Source organism: Pteropus vampyrus, unplaced genomic scaffold (assembly GCF_000151845.1).
Source record: "Pteropus vampyrus isolate Shadow unplaced genomic scaffold, Pvam_2.0 Scaffold116, whole genome shotgun sequence".
Classification (NCBI taxonomy): domain Eukaryota; kingdom Metazoa; phylum Chordata; class Mammalia; order Chiroptera; family Pteropodidae; genus Pteropus; species Pteropus vampyrus.
Genome location: NW_011888897.1, coordinates 560,100 through 579,038, shown reverse-complemented (window position 1 = coordinate 579,038; position 18,939 = coordinate 560,100). Strand labels below are relative to the sequence as shown.

The 18,939-nt window shown below is 33.5% G+C and overlaps 1 protein-coding gene across 1 annotated transcript in view; it reads right to left on the bottom strand.

The window, feature by feature from the left end:
* Nucleotides 1-8,483: 8,483 nt before the first annotated feature.
* KLRB1 (killer cell lectin like receptor B1) overlaps nt 8,484-18,939 on the bottom strand; it is an 11,258-nt gene continuing 802 nt past the window's right edge. The window contains exons 2-6 of the mRNA XM_011365761.1: nt 16,513-16,611; nt 15,741-15,815; nt 14,109-14,263; nt 13,587-13,699; nt 8,484-8,631 (exon numbers count right to left, since the gene is read on the bottom strand). Of these exons, the coding sequence (XP_011364063.1) occupies nt 8,484-8,631; nt 13,587-13,699; nt 14,109-14,263; nt 15,741-15,815; nt 16,513-16,611 (590 nt within the window). The remainder of the gene's footprint in view (nt 8,632-13,586; nt 13,700-14,108; nt 14,264-15,740; nt 15,816-16,512; nt 16,612-18,939) is intronic.

Sequence of the window (18,939 nt, the reverse complement as noted above, 5' to 3'; positions counted from 1 at the left end):
CTCTTGTAACTCAGTTATCCTACTGAGGTTCAAGACAACAGTCAAAATCAATAGCCACACATGTGAGTGAGGAAGGCTTTGAGATAACTCCAGCCCTAATGACCATCTCTCTTCAAAAACATTAGAGACCTCAAGCAAGAACCATCTGGGTAAGTTCATTCAATAAACAAATTTGATTGTAAAATTACTTATTTATTTAGTAAATGTTTATTGAGCATCTACTATGTGCCAGAACCATCTATTGGTTAACAATACCATGAATGTCCTTACTCTCATGTTGCTTATACGCCCATGGAGAGGGCCTAGTAGTAGTAGTAGTAGTAGTAGTAATACCAAAGTAATAACAACAGCGACAAAGTAATAAGCAAATAAACCAAAAGAGTAATTATCCAATTCCATACATGATGAAAGAAATAAACCAGAGATAAATAAACCTCTTTAGAGCTGTTTTTCTCTCCTTCTGTTTTGCTTGTTTGGAAAGGAACCAGTGAAGCCACAACAAAAACAAAACAAAACAAAAATCAGTCCACAAGGTGGCATCATGGCATTTATCACAACGACTGCAGAAATAAACGTGAATTACTGCCAAGGAGTAGACCAAGGACTCTCCCTGCCAGACCAGATTAAGTTATGCCATGACTTTACAGGTGTTTAGAACCCCAAATTATTTTTTAATAATTACTTTTTTACTTGTACTTAGAATTTCCTTTCCCAAGCTGCTTAGTATGAAAGTCAAAATTTACTCTTGTTTACACTTAGGTACATCACAAAGAGAAGAATCTGATGGCTGGCTGCCTAGCATGTGTAGATTGAAAACAATGGTTCAAAGCAAAAACAAACAACCAAAAACTAGGTTAACGCATCAAGAATATTTTATTTTTTAAGTTTTCCCCTATAAGCATTTTTCATGATACTTATTTTTTAACTCACCTCAAACATATTGAAGAGCGCTAGCAAGAAGGTAAAACAGAAGCAAATAGACTTCAAATCCAAGTACATAAGAAACAAAATAAACACAAGGAACTTCATTGGTGTAGCCTCAAGGTCCATTTACTACAACATAAATAGGCCGTTAGTATGCCAATACTCTTTTAGCTTACTATATTAGAATAAGTCAGAGACTGTCTCTTCAACCTTAAATGTTTCAATTTTGGTACTGGTCCAAAGTACCAAAATTTTTCTTTAGAAAGAAAAGAAGTGGAACTAGCCTTACAGACATAAAAACAACTAATTATAACATAGCAAAGAAGAAATTTAATCATATTTCAGAAAAGTGGGGAAAGTAGATTACAAATTGTGAGAGACAGAGAGGTTCCAGGACAAATTTACAAATAAATATACATTTGATTCAAGCCTTCCACAATTACTAGGAATTTTGAAGGCAAAAAAATAAAGGAATTGTGTGAAGACAGTATCTCACACTTGTGAAACAACATGCATTAAGCCAAGAAATCATAGAATGTCAAGGATGTCTTCAGAGAATGTTACAGAGTCGGTGCACCTGGAGCATGGGGCTGCAGAGAGAAAATGTAGATGGCAGATCCTGAATGACATAGTACCTCTTTTGGCTTCTCTTGTAGTCACAGTTAGATTATTGTCAGTAAACACTGAATCAAATAAATTTCCCTTTAGAGCTAATATTTTTTAATCTGCCTGGACTATAGTTAGATGTGCCCTCCTCAGGGAATCGCACCTTCATAGTTTGAAATTCAGAGATGATCTCAGCAGTGTCATTCCCAATTGTAAATTTACTTAATTACCTAATACTACAATAACAAATGACAGTGACACAACTTTAGTTCTTGGGCTTAGTTTCATGTAAAAATTTCTCCCAGATGTGTGCTTTTGGGTCACTTGATTTCAGATCTAACAAGTATAGGAGGAGAAAAAGATCTATGTTTGGAAAGAATTCTGGACTAACTGGATGTACTTAGAGAGACTTACTCTGAATTAGAACATTGCTTTGAACATTATTCCGAAGAGGCGGAAACGTACATTGTCGATCTTGGAACATTTTTTTTCAGATTTCTGTTCTTTACAGGTCTCTTCTTCCAAAGATTCAGACACCTCAAAATCTCACTTTTATCATATATTTTATTTGTAACGATGCTCTTGTTCATAATGTTTCCCTAGGTAATTTATGTCCTGAATATGTGGTATGAAACAAATGATGCTTTCAATTTTTGATGTTTGAAATTCTTTGTTAATAAATATTATAAATCATTATGCATGGAAAACAGGAATAGAATGATATTTTGGTCATTATAGTAAGTATTTGAATTTTATATAATTCAAATTGACATTGACTTATCAGAGTAAGAAGATATCTATTTTTCAGAAATTTTATTATGTCTTTTTAGTAGGTAAATTCCATATTATCATTATTTGATTTCCATAGAAAATTTGGCATGCATTTTTTCTTTTTATATTTTTCATTGGTTAATATAATTATATAATTTTCAGATGTACATTATAATTGGATAGCTATATATTCTATTGTGTGTTTATCACCCAAAGTCCAGTCTCCTTCAGTTACCACATTTTTGACCCCTTTTACCGTGTCTACTTTTCCCTCCTCCCCCACCCCCTACCCTCTGGTAATCACTATTCTGTAGTCCAGGTTAATGAGTCTCTGTTTGTTTATCCTGTTCATTTGTTGCTTTTAGGTTTATATATCACATATAAGTGATATCATGTGATTTTCAACTTTTTCTGTCTGGCTTATTTTGCTTAGCATGATTATCTCGAGTTCTATCTTTGTTGTCACAAATGGCAGTATTTCATTTCTTCTTATGGCTGAGTAATATTCCATTGTATATATGTACCACTGCTTCTTTAGCCAATCATCTATCGTAGGACACTTCGGTTGCTTCCATGTCCTGGCCACCATGAATAATGCTGCTATGAACATCAATATGCAAATATCTTTTTGGATATGGGTTTTCAAGTCTTTGGGGTAAATAGCCAGTAGAGGGATTTCTAGATCATATGGTAGATCAAGTCCCAGTTTTTTGAGGAACATCCATACAGTTTTCCATAGTGGCTGTACCAATCTGCAATCCCACCAGCAGTGTATGAGGGTTCTTTTTTCTCCGCAACCCTTACAACATTTGTATTACTTGTCCTGTTGATTACAGCTAATCTAGCAGGTGTGAGGTGGTATCTCATTGTGGTTTTGATTTGCATTTCCCTAATAGCTAATGATGTTGAGTATCTTTTCAAATATTTGTTGGCCATTTGTATGTCCTCTAGGGAGAAGTGTCTGTTCAGATCCTCTGCCCATTTTTAGATCGGATTATTTGTTTTTCTGTTGTTATTGAGTTGTATGAATTCTTTGTATATTTTAGATATTAGGCCCTTATTGGAAGAGTTGCTTACAAATATATTTTCCCATTTGGATGGTTGTCTCTTTACTTTGTTGATGATTTCTTTTGCTGAGCAGAAGCTTTTCAGTTTGATGTAGTCTCATTCATTTATTTTAGCTTTTACTTTTCTTGCCTTTGAGGTCAAATTCATAAAATCCTCTTTATGTTCAAAGTCCTTGAGTTTCACCCCTATGTTTTCTTCTATGCATTTTATTGTTTCAGGTCTTATATTCAGGTCCTTCATCCATTTTGAGTTAATTTTGGTGTGTGGTGATACACAACAGTAGGTTCATTCTTTTGAAGGCGGCTTTCCAGTTTTCCTAGCACTGCTTATTGAAGAGGCTTTCCTTTCTCTACTGTATGTTTTTGGCTTTTCTGTCAAAAATTATTTGCCCATATAAATATGGGTTTACTTCTGGACTCTCGATTCTGTTCCACTGGTCCATGTGTCTGTTTTTCTGCCAATATTGTGCTGTTGTTTAATTTGTTTATGTGGCGTATCACATTAATCAATTTGTGTATGTTGAACCATCCCTGTGCCCCTGGGATGAAGCCCACTTGATCGTGGTGTATAATCTTTTTAATATGTTGCTGTATTCGATTCGCTAGTATCTTATTTAGAATTTCTGCATCTGCGTTCATGAGAGATATTGGTCTGTAGTTTTCTTTTTTTGTGTTATCTTTACCAGGTTTTGGTATCAGAGTATTATTGGCCTCATAAAATTAGTGTTGACTTCTCTGATTTTTTGGAAGGGTTTGAAGAGAATAGGGATTAAATCTTTGAATGTTTGGTAGAATTCACTGATGAAGCCATCTGGTCCTGGACATTTACTTTTTGGTAGGTTTTTGATGATTGTTTCAATTTTTATATTGTTGATTGTTCTATTTAGATTTTCCAGTTCTTCTTGATTCAGTCTAGAAAGGTTGTATTTTTTTAAGTACTGGTCCATTTCTTCTAAGTTATTATATTTGATGTTATATAATTTTTCATACTATTCTTGTATGATCTTTTGTATTTCTGTGATGTCAATCATAATTTCCCCTCTTTCATCCCTGATTTTGTTCTTTTTGTGTCTTTTCTCATTTTTTTTTAGTGAGTCTAGCCAGGGGTTTGTCAATTTTATTAACTTCCTCAAAGAACCAGCTCTTTGTTGCATTTATTTATCTATTTATTTTTTCAATTTAATTTATTTCTGCTCTAATTTTGATTATTTCTTTCTTTCTGCTGACTTTAGGCTTCATTTGTTCTTTTCTAGATTTTTTAAGATGAAGCATTAGGTTTTTGGGGGGAGCTCGTTCTTGTTTTTGGAGGTAGACCTGTAATGAAATGAACTTTCCTCTTATGACTGCTTTTGCCATGTTCCAAAAGTTTCAATATGTTGTACTATCATTATCATTTGTTTCTATGCATCTCTTGATCTCTCTTTTTATTTCTTCTCTGACCTAGTTATTCTTCAGTAGCATGTTGTTTAATCTCCACATATTTGTGGTTCTTCCTGCTTTCTTTTTGCAATTGGTCTCTATTTTCAAAGCATTACGATCAGAGAATAAGGTTGGTATGATTTCAACCCTCTTATATTTGTTGAGGCTATCTCTGTGTCCCAGTATGTGGTCGATTCTTGAGAATGTTCCATGGCACTAGAGAAGAATGTATAAGCAGCTAGTTTGGGATAGAAGACTCTATAAATGTCAATTATGTCCAGTTGGTATAATATGTCATTTAAGGATGTTATTTCTTTATTGATTTTCTGTTTAGATGATCTGTCCATTTCGGACAGTGGGGTATTTAGATCCCCTACTACGATAGCGTTTTGGTCTGTTTCTCCTTTTAATTCTGTTAGTAATTACTTTACATATTTCGGGGCTCCCTGATTGGGAGCATAGCTATTAATAAGTGTTATGTGTTCTTGGTGCATGATTCCCTTTATTATTATAAAGTGTCCCTCGGTATCTTTCTTTACTTTTTTTGTTTTAAAGTCTATTTTTGTCTGATATTAGTACTGCTACTCCTGCTTTTCTCTGAATGCCATTTGCTTGAAATATCATTTTCATCCCCTTCACTTTGAGTCTATATTTATTTTTGGAGCTGAGATGTGTCTCCTGAAGGCAGCATATGGCTGGGTTTTGTTTTTTGATCCATTCTGCAACCCTGTGCCTTTTTATTGGTGAGTTCAGTCCATTTACATTTAGGGTGATTATTGAAATATGAGGTCTTCTTATAGCCATTTTATCTTTTGCTTTCTGGTAGCTTGATGTTTCCATTGCTTCATTGTCCTTGCATTTCTGTTTTCTTTATTTTGGTTGGCTTTTGTGGGTTTTCCCTCTGGTCATTCTTGTTTTATGTTATTTACTTCAGTTCTGAATCTTCTGTGTGTGGTTATCATTATGAATATGTAAAGGATAGTTATAGATATACAGTCATCCCTTTTCTTCTGCATGTACCTTATCTCCATTCCCCTTTGCAAATTTGGATCTTTGAATCCTCCCCTTTTCAGTCATTGTTATCTTAATTTGTCTCTATGTATACTGAACATTCATTACTATCTTGCTATAGCAATTCTCTTCTTATTGTTTAAGCTTGTAATGCCCTGTTCTTAGTAAGGGTTGTACTCCTCTGCTTCTCTTTGCCTGGTAGTCACCTTACGCCTGATGATGATGATGATGATGATGATGATGATGATGATGATTAATTTGTCCTTTTGTTTTAGGTGAGCTGACCCCTTTCAGTATTTCCTGTAGTGCAGGCCTCGTAGTGGAGAATTACCACAATTTTTATATGTCTGGAAAGGTCTTTATATCTAAAGGAGAGCTTAGCTGGTTACATTAGTCTAGGCTGGTAGTTCCTTTCACTTAATAGTTTAAATATTTGATTCCATTCTTTTCTGGCTTGTAAGATTTGTGCTGAGAAGTCCGATGATAATCTAATGGGTTTAACTTTATATGTTATCCTTTTCTTTTCCTTGGGCGCCTTGAGAATTCTATATTTGTCATTGATTTTTGATAACTTTAATACAATGTGTCTTGGTGAAGGCCTTTTTCGGTTGAGATAATTGGATATTCTGTTGATTTTTTGAATTCCAAGCTCCAGCTCATTCCTTAGATTGGGGAAATTCTCATCCACTATTTGTCTGAAAATGCTTTCTAGTTCCTGCTCCTTTTCCTCGCCTTCGATAACGCCCATTATTCCTATATTTCCTCTCCTGATGGTATCAGCTAGTTCTTGAATTTCTCTTTCATTATTTTTCATTCTTTGGTTTCTTTCTTCTTTCTTCTGATTTATTTCTAGATTTTTTCTTCGGTATCACTGATCCTTTCCTCCATTTGGTCAACTCTATTTCCCAAACTTGTTATTTCATTTTTCACCTTTTTTAGTGTGTTCTTCATCTCCAGAAGTTCTATTTGGTTCTTTTTGAGGGTTTCGATCTCTTTGCTCTGCTCTTCTAGTTGTTTTTTAAATTCCTGAAATTGTTGATATGATTTGTTTTTGACCTCACTGAGTTTTTTTGGAAGTATCATCCTAAATTCTCTGTCATTTAAGTCACATGTTTCTTTCTATGTCTGTAAGCTTATTTTCTGGAGATTTTTCTTTCTTTCTGAAATGCCTTGTCACTTTCGTTGTTCGTGGTGTTTAATGGACGATTTCTCCACCTGGGCATTAATAGAAGTATATTCTGCTTTTTTTCCAGAAAGAAGATTTATTATATAAAGGTCTGATTTGTAGTCTGTTACAAAGAAGACGTTTTTCTTTTGGTTTCCAGTAGATGGTGTCTAAGCCTCTTGTATCCCTGCTTTATATAAAACCTAAAAAATGCCTTTTTTATTTTCTTGTAGATCTCTAATAATGCTCGTTACCCTCAGCTTCAGTCCATCAGTGTTAGCAACAGTTTTTGTAGCATTTGCTCAGATTCCCCGGGGCTCTGAGGTGATTGGTCTTGGAGGGTATAGGGGGATAGGTCCTCTGAGTTGGAGGTCAGGGGCTACTGCTCAGCCTTGGTTTTGCAACCGTGGCTGGTAAAAATCAACTGTCGTTTCTCTGCCGTCCCCACTTTTTGCCGTCTCCGCTTCTCTGCCTTCTGCCCTGATGACTGGGCCCTGCCACTGGCTGCGTGGAACTCACAAACTCTCCCAGGCAGGGCTATTCAGAGGAGTCACTTCACCTTCTCTCTTCTCTCTCCTCCTACAGAGAGCTCCTGCGACTGTAAGAGGCAGCTACTATATTTCTCCCAGTTTACCGCCTAACACCTGGAGTTCTGACCTGTGGTAGCTCATGCGCAGATCCCATGCTCACACATGCTGGTGTGCAGTTTGGGTGTTTTTTGTTGAGTTTTAGATATTCGGCTTATTGTTATTTCAAGTGGAGAGATCTGGGGACATCTCTCACTCCGCCATGTTTTCAAGATATCTGGCATGAATTTTTAAAGAGTAAAAAGATCTATAAAAAATTTTTTGTTTGTTGCTTTAGTTTAACAACTGCATTCTTTAAAAAATATCACTTATTTTTCATTAGAATAATGAAAAATTGGATTACTTATTTCCTACACTTAGTGTGTGAGCCATAGAGAGAAGGAGATGTAAGAAAACTAAAGAAGTTATGAGAAAACTAAAATGGGAAGAACTTTGGAATGGTGAGAAGAGTAAAGTTTCCTTCTTAAACTCCCTTAGTTATGAATCTCTGACGCGAAAGTCAAAAGAATGAACTTATGTCGATGTTCTGCCACAACCCAGTGTGTGATGATGTGAAAAATCACAGACTGCACAAGACTTTAGAAATCATTTACTCCAACTTTTCTGGAGATGAGCTAAGGCACAGAGGGGATCAATGAAGGCTACGTATACATGCCAGGATAGAAAACCATTCCCCTCATCTGATCTTGGCTTTTTTCCCTAAAATATCACTCTCTCTTAAAATGATACATGATTTCTCTATGTATCTGTTTCCTCATTTGAAGAAGGAGTAGGTTAGTAATGAACTTCTTTAAGATTCACAATAGTTTTAGTATTCTCAGTATTTGATCACTTTGTGCCACCAAAAGTACAGTAGGCCATTTTAACAGTATATACAGTTAAAATTACAGAAACCTATAATAAAAAGAAAACAGATCTAGAGGGAATGCATAGTCAAGAGTCAGGATATCCTTTATTTCTAATGGATTTTAGTTCTTTTTGGCATATCCAACGATTTTCTCCATCACAGTACTCAGAAATAACTTTTGTCGAGGAGAGATGAGCGCAGCTGTTTTCTTTATTATCACCAACAATTTCTAATCTGCGAGGTAAAAGAAAAGACTCCCTTAGTGTTTAGAATTTTCTCACATAATTTTCCTTCTCCAGCTAATATTTTCTACAACTTTCAGGAAATAATAGAATATGAAATTATTAAACAGTAAGTTTACAGTCACAAATATAATGATAGAAACATTTAATGGAGAGCTAATATAAACCTCGGGAGTCTGCAAATTTATCTTCACTGAAAAACAAAACAATCCTAACAACAACTTCATAATGATTTTTTTTTTTTTTTTAAAAGAGAGAAACTTTGGAAGCTGGGAACCGATTCTCCTTATTCTACTACTAACATGTCATATGAAAAGTATCTTAACTTTATTGAGCCTCGATTTTCTTAAATATGCAGGATACCACCACCTAATATTTGGGGGAGGCATTGAGAACATGTGACATGCTTAAACAAAACACAAGCATACCTTGGAGGTATAGCTGGTTTGGTTCTGGACTATCATACAAATATCACAATAAAGTGAGTCACAAATATCACAATAAAGTGAGTCACACAAATTGTTTGGTTTTCCAGTGCACATAAGAGTTATGTTTACACTATATTTCAGTCTACTAAATGTGCAAAAGCATTATGTCTAAAAATATGTACTTCCTTTAATTAAAAAAATCTTTATTGCTAAAAAATGCTAACCATCACCTGAGTCTTCAGTAGTTGTAATCTTTTTGCTCATGGAGGGTCTTGTTTCATTGTTCATGGCTGCCGACTGATCAGGGTAGTGGTTGCTGAAGGCTGGGGTAGCTGTGGCAATTTCTTAAAATAGTGAAGTTTGCCATATTGATTGACTCTTTCAAAAAATGGTGTCTCTGTAGCATACAATGCTGTTTGATAGCATTTTACCACAGTAGAACTTTTTTCAAAATTGGAGTCAATCTTCTCAAACTGTGCTTCTACTTTATCAACTAAGTTTATGCCATATTCTAAATTCCTTGTTGTCATTTCAACGATCTTTATAGTATCTTCACCAGATGTAGATTCTACCTCAAGAAATCATTTTCTTTGCTTGTACATAAAAAACAACTTGTTATCCATTAAAATTTAGACATGGAATTGTAACAATTCAGTCACATCTTCAGACTCCATTTCTAATTCTAGTTCTCTTGTTATTTCCTAAACACCTGCAGTTACTTCCTCCACTGAAGTCTTGACACTCTCATAGTCATTCATGAGAGCTGGAATCGACTTCTTCCAAAACCCAGCTAATGTTGATATTTGACTGTTCTCATGAATGATAAATGTTCTTAATGATATATAGAATGATTAATCATTACTAGAAGGTTTTCAATTTACTTTGCACATATCCACTAGAGAAATCATTATCTATGGCAGCTCTAGCTTTATGAAATGTATTTCTTAAATAATAAGACTCCAAAGTCAAAATTATTCCTTGAACCATGGAGTGTGGAATGGATGTTGTGTTAGAGGGCATTAAAACAACATTAATCTCTTTGTATATCTCTATCAGAGTTCTTGGATGACTAAGTTTGTCTTCAATAGGTAGTGATATTTTGAAAGGAAACTTATTTTCCGAACAGCAGATCTCAACGGTGTCCTCATAATATGTGTAAAGTATGTTATAAACAGATGTGCTATCTGTCATTCAGGCTTTGTTATTCCATTGATAGAGCACAAGCAGAGTAGATTTAGCATAAATCTTAAGGGCCCAGGATTTTTGAAATGGTAAATGAGCATTGGCTTAAACTTAAAGTCACCATCTGTGTTAGTTCCTAACAAGAGAGTCAGCCTGTCCTTTGAAGCTTTGAAATGAGCATTGTCATCTCCTCTCTAGCTATGAAAGTCCTAAATGGCATCTTCTTCCAATATAAGGCTGTTTCATCTACTGTGAAATTCTGTTCTTTAGTGCAGCCATCTTCATTAATTATCTTAGCTAGGTCTTCTGAATAACTTGATGCAGCTTCTACACCTGCACTTGCTGCTTCACCTTGTACTTTTATGTTCTGAGGGGGGCTTCTTTCCTTAAACCTCATGAACCAACCTCTGTTACCTTAAAATTTTTTTCTGCAACTTCCTCATCTTTTTCAGTCTTCACACAATTTAAGAGCATTAGGGCCATGCTCTGGACTAGGCTTTTGCTTAAGGGAATGTTGCGACTGGTTTGATCTTCTATCCAGACTGCTAAAACTTTCTCCATATCAGCAATAAGTCTGTTTCACTTTCTTGTCATTCCTTTGTTAACTGGAATAGCACTTTTAATTTCCTTTGAGAATTTTTCCTTTGCATTCATAACTTAGCTGTTTGTCAAAAGAGGCCTAACTTTCAGCCTGTCTCAGCTTTCTATATGCCTTTCTCACTAATCTTAATCATTTCTAGCTTTTGAATTAAAGTGAGAAACATGCAAGTCTTCATTTCATTTGAACATTTAGTGGCTATTGTAGGGTTATTAATTGACCTAATTTCAATATTGTTGTATCTCAGGGAATAGGGAAGCTCAATGAGAGGGAGAGAGAAAGGGCAACAGCCAGTCAGTAGAGCAGTCAGTACACACACAACGTTTATCAATTAACTTCTCTGTCTTATATGGGTGTGGTTCATTGCACCCCCAAACTATTACAATAGTAAAATCTAAGGTCACTGATCACAGATCATCACAACAAATATAATAATAAGGAAAAAGTTTGAAATATTGTGAGAATTAACAACAAAGTGACACAATGTCAGAAAGTAAGCAAATGCTGTTTGAAAAATGACACCAATAGACAAGCTGGACATAGGATTTCCACAAACCTTTAATTTGTAAAAATGCAATGTCTGCAAAACACAGTAAAGTGAAGTGCAATAGAATAAGATATGGCTAAATGTTCTCAGTAACTGTAATAGTAACCTAGAGGGTAATGTCTATAGAATTTAGAGGCAGCTAAGAAAAGAGGCTCAGTTCATGTGCTATATAGTCAGAAGTTCATTTCTTTTCCTCATTCCAAAAAGAGATTGGTGGGTGTCTGCTTCAACATGCTATTAGTTTTAAACAAGCCTGAGCCTTGTCACTCATTGCAGGTGGGAGTCAGAGTAGAAGTCAGACAATGGGATAGGCAGTATTAGGGTTGGGGTGAAAGAATCGAGTGAGTTCAAGACTCACTTATTTGTCTCAAACAGAAAGTGAAATGGAGACAGTGGGCTGGATTTCATCACAGCTTTTCTTTGTTCCTTTGTTCCATTCTTCATAGCCCTTTAGAACCTATGCAGCCAATCTGATGTCTTTCTGTTTCCCAACAGTCTTGTCAAACTATGACCTTCTCTCAACTGGGCTATTGCAAAAGTCCTCTATATTATTTATTTTTTTCTACCTTTCTGATCCTTCGATATTCAAGATATCTTTTAAGTGCTCATCTGACTCTTCCAAAAGGCCCTCACTTTCTTCTCAGGCTTTCCTTGATTAGATATCTGCCTAATTCTCTAACATTATCTCATTTAATCCTCAAAACAATTCTGTAAAAAAAAAAAATCATCCTCTATTTTTTTCCCTTACCTGAAAAACCAGTGCTGAGATTCAATAGAAAAGCAGAGTCTTACTGATGTTTTTTCTATTAAACCTGATACTTTCCATGTTTACCCAACTGTTACTGTCTTACCCAAAGCATCATTTTTATCCTCAGAGAAAAATGAATGTTCAACTGAATTTAACACATCCACTAAACATGTCAGTGTTTTTTAAATTTTATTTGTATTATGAACCTCAATAAAATAAACATCATGGCCTGATAAGAAACAGACACACATACACACAATTTAATAAACAAAAATTAACCTTTACTATGTGTGAAAAAATAAAAGCAAGTTAATATCAGAGTTTCATTTTTATGTAAATAAGATGTAAATAAGATGTAGAAAATAATTCTCAGAAAGCATATAAAAAATCAGCATAGCTTCTATTTAACAAAATAAGTATGTTGCCTTTTTCTAAATTTATTCTAGTCCAGAAAACTGATTTTAAAATACACGTTATTTTAAAGTCTCACATTTAAAAAAATATTTTAAAATATCAATCAAACAATGTCAAATTTGCTAATTAAACTGACATTTCTTTTAATATTTAATACTTTTCCATATTTAATAATTTATCAGTATTTTAAAAACAATCTTCGACATGCTTCTGTGTTTTAAAGTTTAACCTTTTTTTGAATGATAAGAAAACCCATTTTAACGGTAACATACAAATATAAATAAATCACTCACAGAGTCATAACACTTAATACCATCTCTTCTGAAAAACTCATTGAAAATACTTTTACAAACTTGGTTGAATGCCTGTACACATTTGCTTTAGAGAGAAAAAAAATCCTGCCCTTTGCTATATGATTAATCACGAATTCTGTTAAAATATGTAATTTATCTGTGGAGCATTGGTGATGATCTTGACCATCTTACACAAGAAACTACAATGAGACACCCAGTAGAAAACAGCACATGATGCCTTTGTGGCTATGTATCACATCCCCTCAAATAACTATCTTTTTTGTACCACTGATTAAAATATACTATGATATTTGTCACAATGTGTGTAGTTTCTCTTAGGTGTCTGGAATCCATACTCTGGTATATACCATTTTCTCCCTTTGTATTAATTGTTCTAATTATGACCCACTAGGTTTGAAAAACTCTACTTAAAAATATTTTGTGTGCCATAAGCCTCCAGCTAGAATTTTTTAAATTTTACATGTCCTTCCCTATTCTCTCTCTCCTCGGTATCCATTGTGGATAAAAATATTTATTCTTATAAAGGGCTAATGTCTTCATATATGGAAATTTTCAACCAACTTCAGAGTTATCCACCTTCTCAACCTATTCTGAACCTCTTGAGAATTTTTAACTAAATTAAAACTATAAAACTCCAGCTTTAATAACAATGTTACTATCTTGCAATGTAAACCTGATGTAAATTGATTATTAAAAATAGTTTATGTAAAACTCACATATTAGAATTTAGAAAAGAACCATTTATCCACTTCCATTTCTTCTCTGGTAACGTAAAGTTTAATCCAATCCAAAATATAAGGCTCTTATCTGTCAGGTTACTTATGAATACCTGTAAATGGAACGGAAAAAACAAAAAGACTAAATATTAAATCTATTTATCTACTCATGCTTTATCTACTCATGCTTGAGTAGATAAATAGATTTGCATTCTTCTACTCTTCCTCTAAAACACAGTTCAATGATCTCCCCCTCTATGAAGCCTTTCCTAACTCCACCTGAGAGTTAGTTATTCCTTTTTTGTGATAATTCTTTCTCTGCATTTATATTTGTATTGTTAAATTCATCATGTCATAGTAAATCATTGCTTACGTGTTTGTTTAGTATCTCAAACTGTGAGCTTCTTGAAGTCAAAGTCACTACTTCCATCTGCATAGAACCTTTAGGCTAAAACCCAAAGATGTTGATATGGTTAGAAGAAAGTGTTATGTTCTATTCAAGTATTTTATTTAATTATTTACCAGTTCTTCTTGATTTTGAATAAGCAGCAAACTGGATTCTTGTGTGGAACAGTGAGCTAGACTGTCATTCCAAGGTTTGTGATTATTAGAAAAAAACAAGCATTTTTCTTGGAAAAGGTGCCAATGCATTGGGCACTTTAACAAACTTGGTCTCTCTAAGGTAAGAAAGAAAAAGAAATAAATGTTATATTACTAACCTGTCCTCACCCCACCACAACTAGTGACACACACATACAAGTCACTATAAATGCTTGGAAGTCTTTATCACCATAAGAACAATTCATGAATTTATTATAATTTTGAGTTTTTTGAGACCTACTCTTCATTCTGGTACCAACAATTAGAAATTAATGACCAGTTATATTGAGCATATGCGAAATCATAGGCTATCAGAATAGGAAAAGATCATCAAAATAATTTAAGCAGCCATTTCTTACATTTTTAGATGCCAACAGAATAACTTGGTTAAGTTCATACAGTGAAATGGTGGTAGAATCAAAACTATTTCTCAGTTTCTGTAAATTCACTACTCCCTGGACAAAAATATCAAACCTATCTCCAAATTTTTACTTCAAATAAATAAACTTCTAAGCAAACAATAATTTACTTCACTAAATTAATGATAGAAGCCATGAAGAAAATCATCATGAGAAAATTTCTATTTGCTAAGTGGTATATTTGTCTATTTAATGTAATCTATAAGATTTAGTAGATCCAATAGATCCAGTAGATTCCAGTTTCTTAAAATGTCCTATAAGAATGTGCACACAGGTCACATTCCTCTACAGTCATTCAACAATAGTTATTTTCATTAACACACACAGTTGAACCTTGAACAATAGGAGATTGAACATGGATCCACTTAAAAGCAGATTTTTTTTTCAATAAATACATACAGTACTGTAAATGCATTTTCTCTTCTATATGATATTTTTAATAATAGTTTCTTTTATCTAGATTACATAATTGTAAGAATACAGTGTACAGTACATATAATATGCAAAATATGTGTTAGTTGACTATTTATATTATTGGTAAGTCTACTGGTCAACAGTCGGCCATTAATCGTTAATTTTTGGGGAGTCAAAAGTTATTCATGGATTTTCAACTGTCCAAAGTAGTAAGCACCTCTAACCCCAACATTGTTTAAGAGTCAACTGTACTTACTAGAACAAGATTTTTTTCTTAGTGATGAATACAATCAATATTAAAAAATTCATTTATGTTTGAGTTCTATTAATTAACTTCATACCAAAGTTAACTATTTTGCATATTCATTGAAATCATCAACTATTTCAGTTAAAGGCAATATTCTACTTTTTAACTTCATATTTGGTTATTAATTATTGAATATTCTAACAGAAGCTTCTCATGAAGCAGTATGCTCTGGTAGTTAAGATTATAGGCTCTGAAGTCAGATCCTGCTAAGTACAATTCTTGGCGTCACCGCTTTCTACTTGTATGACCCTAAGTGAGTTGCTTAGCCTTTTCACGCCTGAGTTTTATCAAACATAAAATCAGGGTGATAATACTATCTTAACATATGAGCTGTTATGAGCCTTAAATAAAGTAGTGCATGATATCTACCAAATGTTAGTTGTTATTCTTGGGAAATTAAAGTCACAAATTTACCTGTTGTTTCATTTCTTTTCTCTTGAACATCCACATTGCTCTTTTCTGTTGATGATTTTTGTTTTAAGAATATCACTAGTAAATAAGGAGAAACTGTTAAGAAGATTAAATACTGAAACACGTAGTGAAATAGATATGTTCTGTTTATCACTTCAGGAAAATAAGTTATCTCAATAAGCTTCACATCAACAGAAGATAAGAGCAATAGCAGAGTAACAAAGGGTCTAGTTAGAAGACAGCATACATAGACAAACAAACAAATAAGAAAACACATAACAAATAAACTCACAAAGGGGTTGGATTATCTGTTATCTACTAGATAAGTAAGGATATTACTTAAAGTTATAAATTGCTTAAATTCTTGCCCCAAATTTCTTATCTTTAGAGTGAGTTGTATTATTCATGTCCCAAGGGAGAAATTGCCTCATGCAGTCTGAAATTTAGTAGGTATTTAAGAAACTGTAAATAATTGGAAATTTAAATTTTATTTGTTATTGTTATATTTTTATCATAATAGTGATTTTTTTTTAACTTCTTGAAACACTTATGAAATACTCCATGAAGACCATCAGAACAATTAGGAAGAAAAATGTGAAAGACTGTAGTCCTCAAAGTAGACATGGGCTGAGCATTGTTAGAAGCATGTTTTGTCATTTTTTACCCATTGGGCTTTCACTAAGTTTGGGGTGACTAAATTATGTTATGATATTCTAATATTAATGATAGAAGCAGAATAAGTAGAGCAATAAATAAACGATCTTGCTTCACTTACCTGAAACACTCAACCCGATTATAGCCAAGGCAAGAAGAATAATCCCAGTACAAGCAAGTTTCAGAGCAAATTGACGCCAAGTTGGCCTTTGACAGACATCTGAGAAATTAAAAAAAAAAAAACACACAACAACATTCCATCAACTCAGTTGAGCTCATCTATTTTAAAAGCAAAGGTGGTTTAGATCATATATGGACAGTTAAATTCCAGTTGGGAGATGGCGCAGCAAAGAATATTTATCAGCCATCTTAAAGTTGAGTCACAAGATGGGATCTCAGTCAGATCCAACTGAGAACTTGCTCATTGATAAAGTCAAAATATTTATGCTTGTTCTTGTGTGTGAAGGATTGGTATAAGAATCAAGAGAAGTAGATGTGACAATGTTTTGAAAATTGCCGAATGCTATAAAAAATAAAGCATATGCCCTATTGTAGGAAGTAAGTCAAAGAATTCTGTCTAAAAAGAATAGCCTTCATTCTAGACATCTTTAAAAATATAGATTTCATAGGGAAAAATTATAAAAGAAGAACTTATAAATTACAGAAAATTGGAAAAATTCAAAATTAAATCAGCTCTGATGGGAATTGTTCTCGTAATTCATACTTGAATTTCTCTACTTGAAGGTTAGCATCTACACCTCTGATTTAATTATAAAACCCTTTTGTTCTCATTTGGTTGATAACATATTACATATACTCTAGTTATCAATTGTTTTCTAAATTGTATTAGAGGCAAAGGTTTTGCAAGTAACGTTTTTCTAATTTATCTACTGCTATTGATTTATTTATGATACTGATTTTTTTATATTTTTCCAATATTTCTCAATATAAATGATTTGTCAATTGTTAAAATATTTAGTATCAGGTACATTAAAATGTTGTCTTTTATTCTCATTAAACGTTCCAGAGTGACCTGTAAGACTATTTCTATCTGAGGGATATCTCATCTGAGGGATATTGCATTTGCTGGTACAACTTCCTAAAAGTCTCTTCTTCCAGAGAGCATGCCTTCGTCCTGTAATTCTTTCAGGTCTTTACTTAAATAGCATCTTGTCAGGGAGGGCTTCTATGATTATTCTATTTGTTATGGTACCCTCTCCAAAAGCTAGATCCCAATTTCATCTTTTATTTTTCTCAATTGCACTTAATATCACCTAAACTTTTATATGTACTTAGTTATTTGTTTACGTATGTCTCCACAGAGGTATACTACAAACTCAATTCAAGATGAGATTTTCCTCTAGTTTATTCACTGCTGTACTCTCGGCACCTAGAGCATGCCCAGCACATTGTAGGTGCTTATTTCTGAATAAATGAATAAACTCTAAGGTACCAACACCTTATCTACTTTTGTAAGAAAGCAAATCCTTTGCTGTAAATAAAATAGGTCACAACTCACATGTCTCTTTGGTTTTACTGACTGCCTTTGATATAATCACTGTTCTATGTCGTTACCACAACCTGAATAGTTTAGCCAAAGAGCTCAATAGTGTTTTCAATGATAATTGTAATACCAGATCAGTGTTTTATAGTCACACATTTTGTTCTGACTCTATTCTACTATTTTTTACATATTTACTTTCAAGATGATATTTTGTAAGATAATAACAATCAAACTAGACAAATTTCCTAGACCCATTGATTTGGGATCGTGGATAGTAGCTTTTGTAGAAAATCTTACTGTCTTTCTCTGTATTCACTTTCTGACATCCTCTTTCAACACTATCATCCCTTCTCCCCACTTTTGCTAGATCTGAATAGGGAAAAAGAAAGTCTTGCTCTTATCTATCAAAAAATAACTGTGACTTGACCAAAGCTTGACTGTAGTTATCACAATCTTCCAATTTCCCTTAACATCCATATGAAAAGTAGAGTGAAACTTATTTGATAACCCTGACTTTTTCTCAATTTAGAAGGTTGATAATTTAATAGTTTCAAACCTATACCAAACCACCTTAAAAACGTATAATCCATATGCTTAGCATAATACAGAATGAATACCAGACTGGATAAAAATCACAATATTATTGACTAGCAAACTTGATTAGATTTCAAAAAGTAATACTATGTCATAATGATTTCAGCCTAGTATCTGGTCTTTTAAAAATCCATTCCTAGACTATGGCATTTATCACCTATTACCTCACATCACAGTTCTCCTTTCATTTGGAAGAGTAAATCCTCTAAAACACACAAAAATGCCAATTTCAACAAATTTCAAATAGGTTCATTAGTGATATTTTCCAGGATATTGTGGCTTGTCTCTTTCTAAGCTGTAATACTTTTCAAGTTAGAAACTAACAGATTATAATTATTCTCAAGTCTTTAATCTTAAATACAATATCTTCCAGAAAATTTTTCACCTACCCTTTGGAGAAGGAAGAATGTTAATCATTAAGCCAACATTTTGTATTCTAAAAAAAAAAAA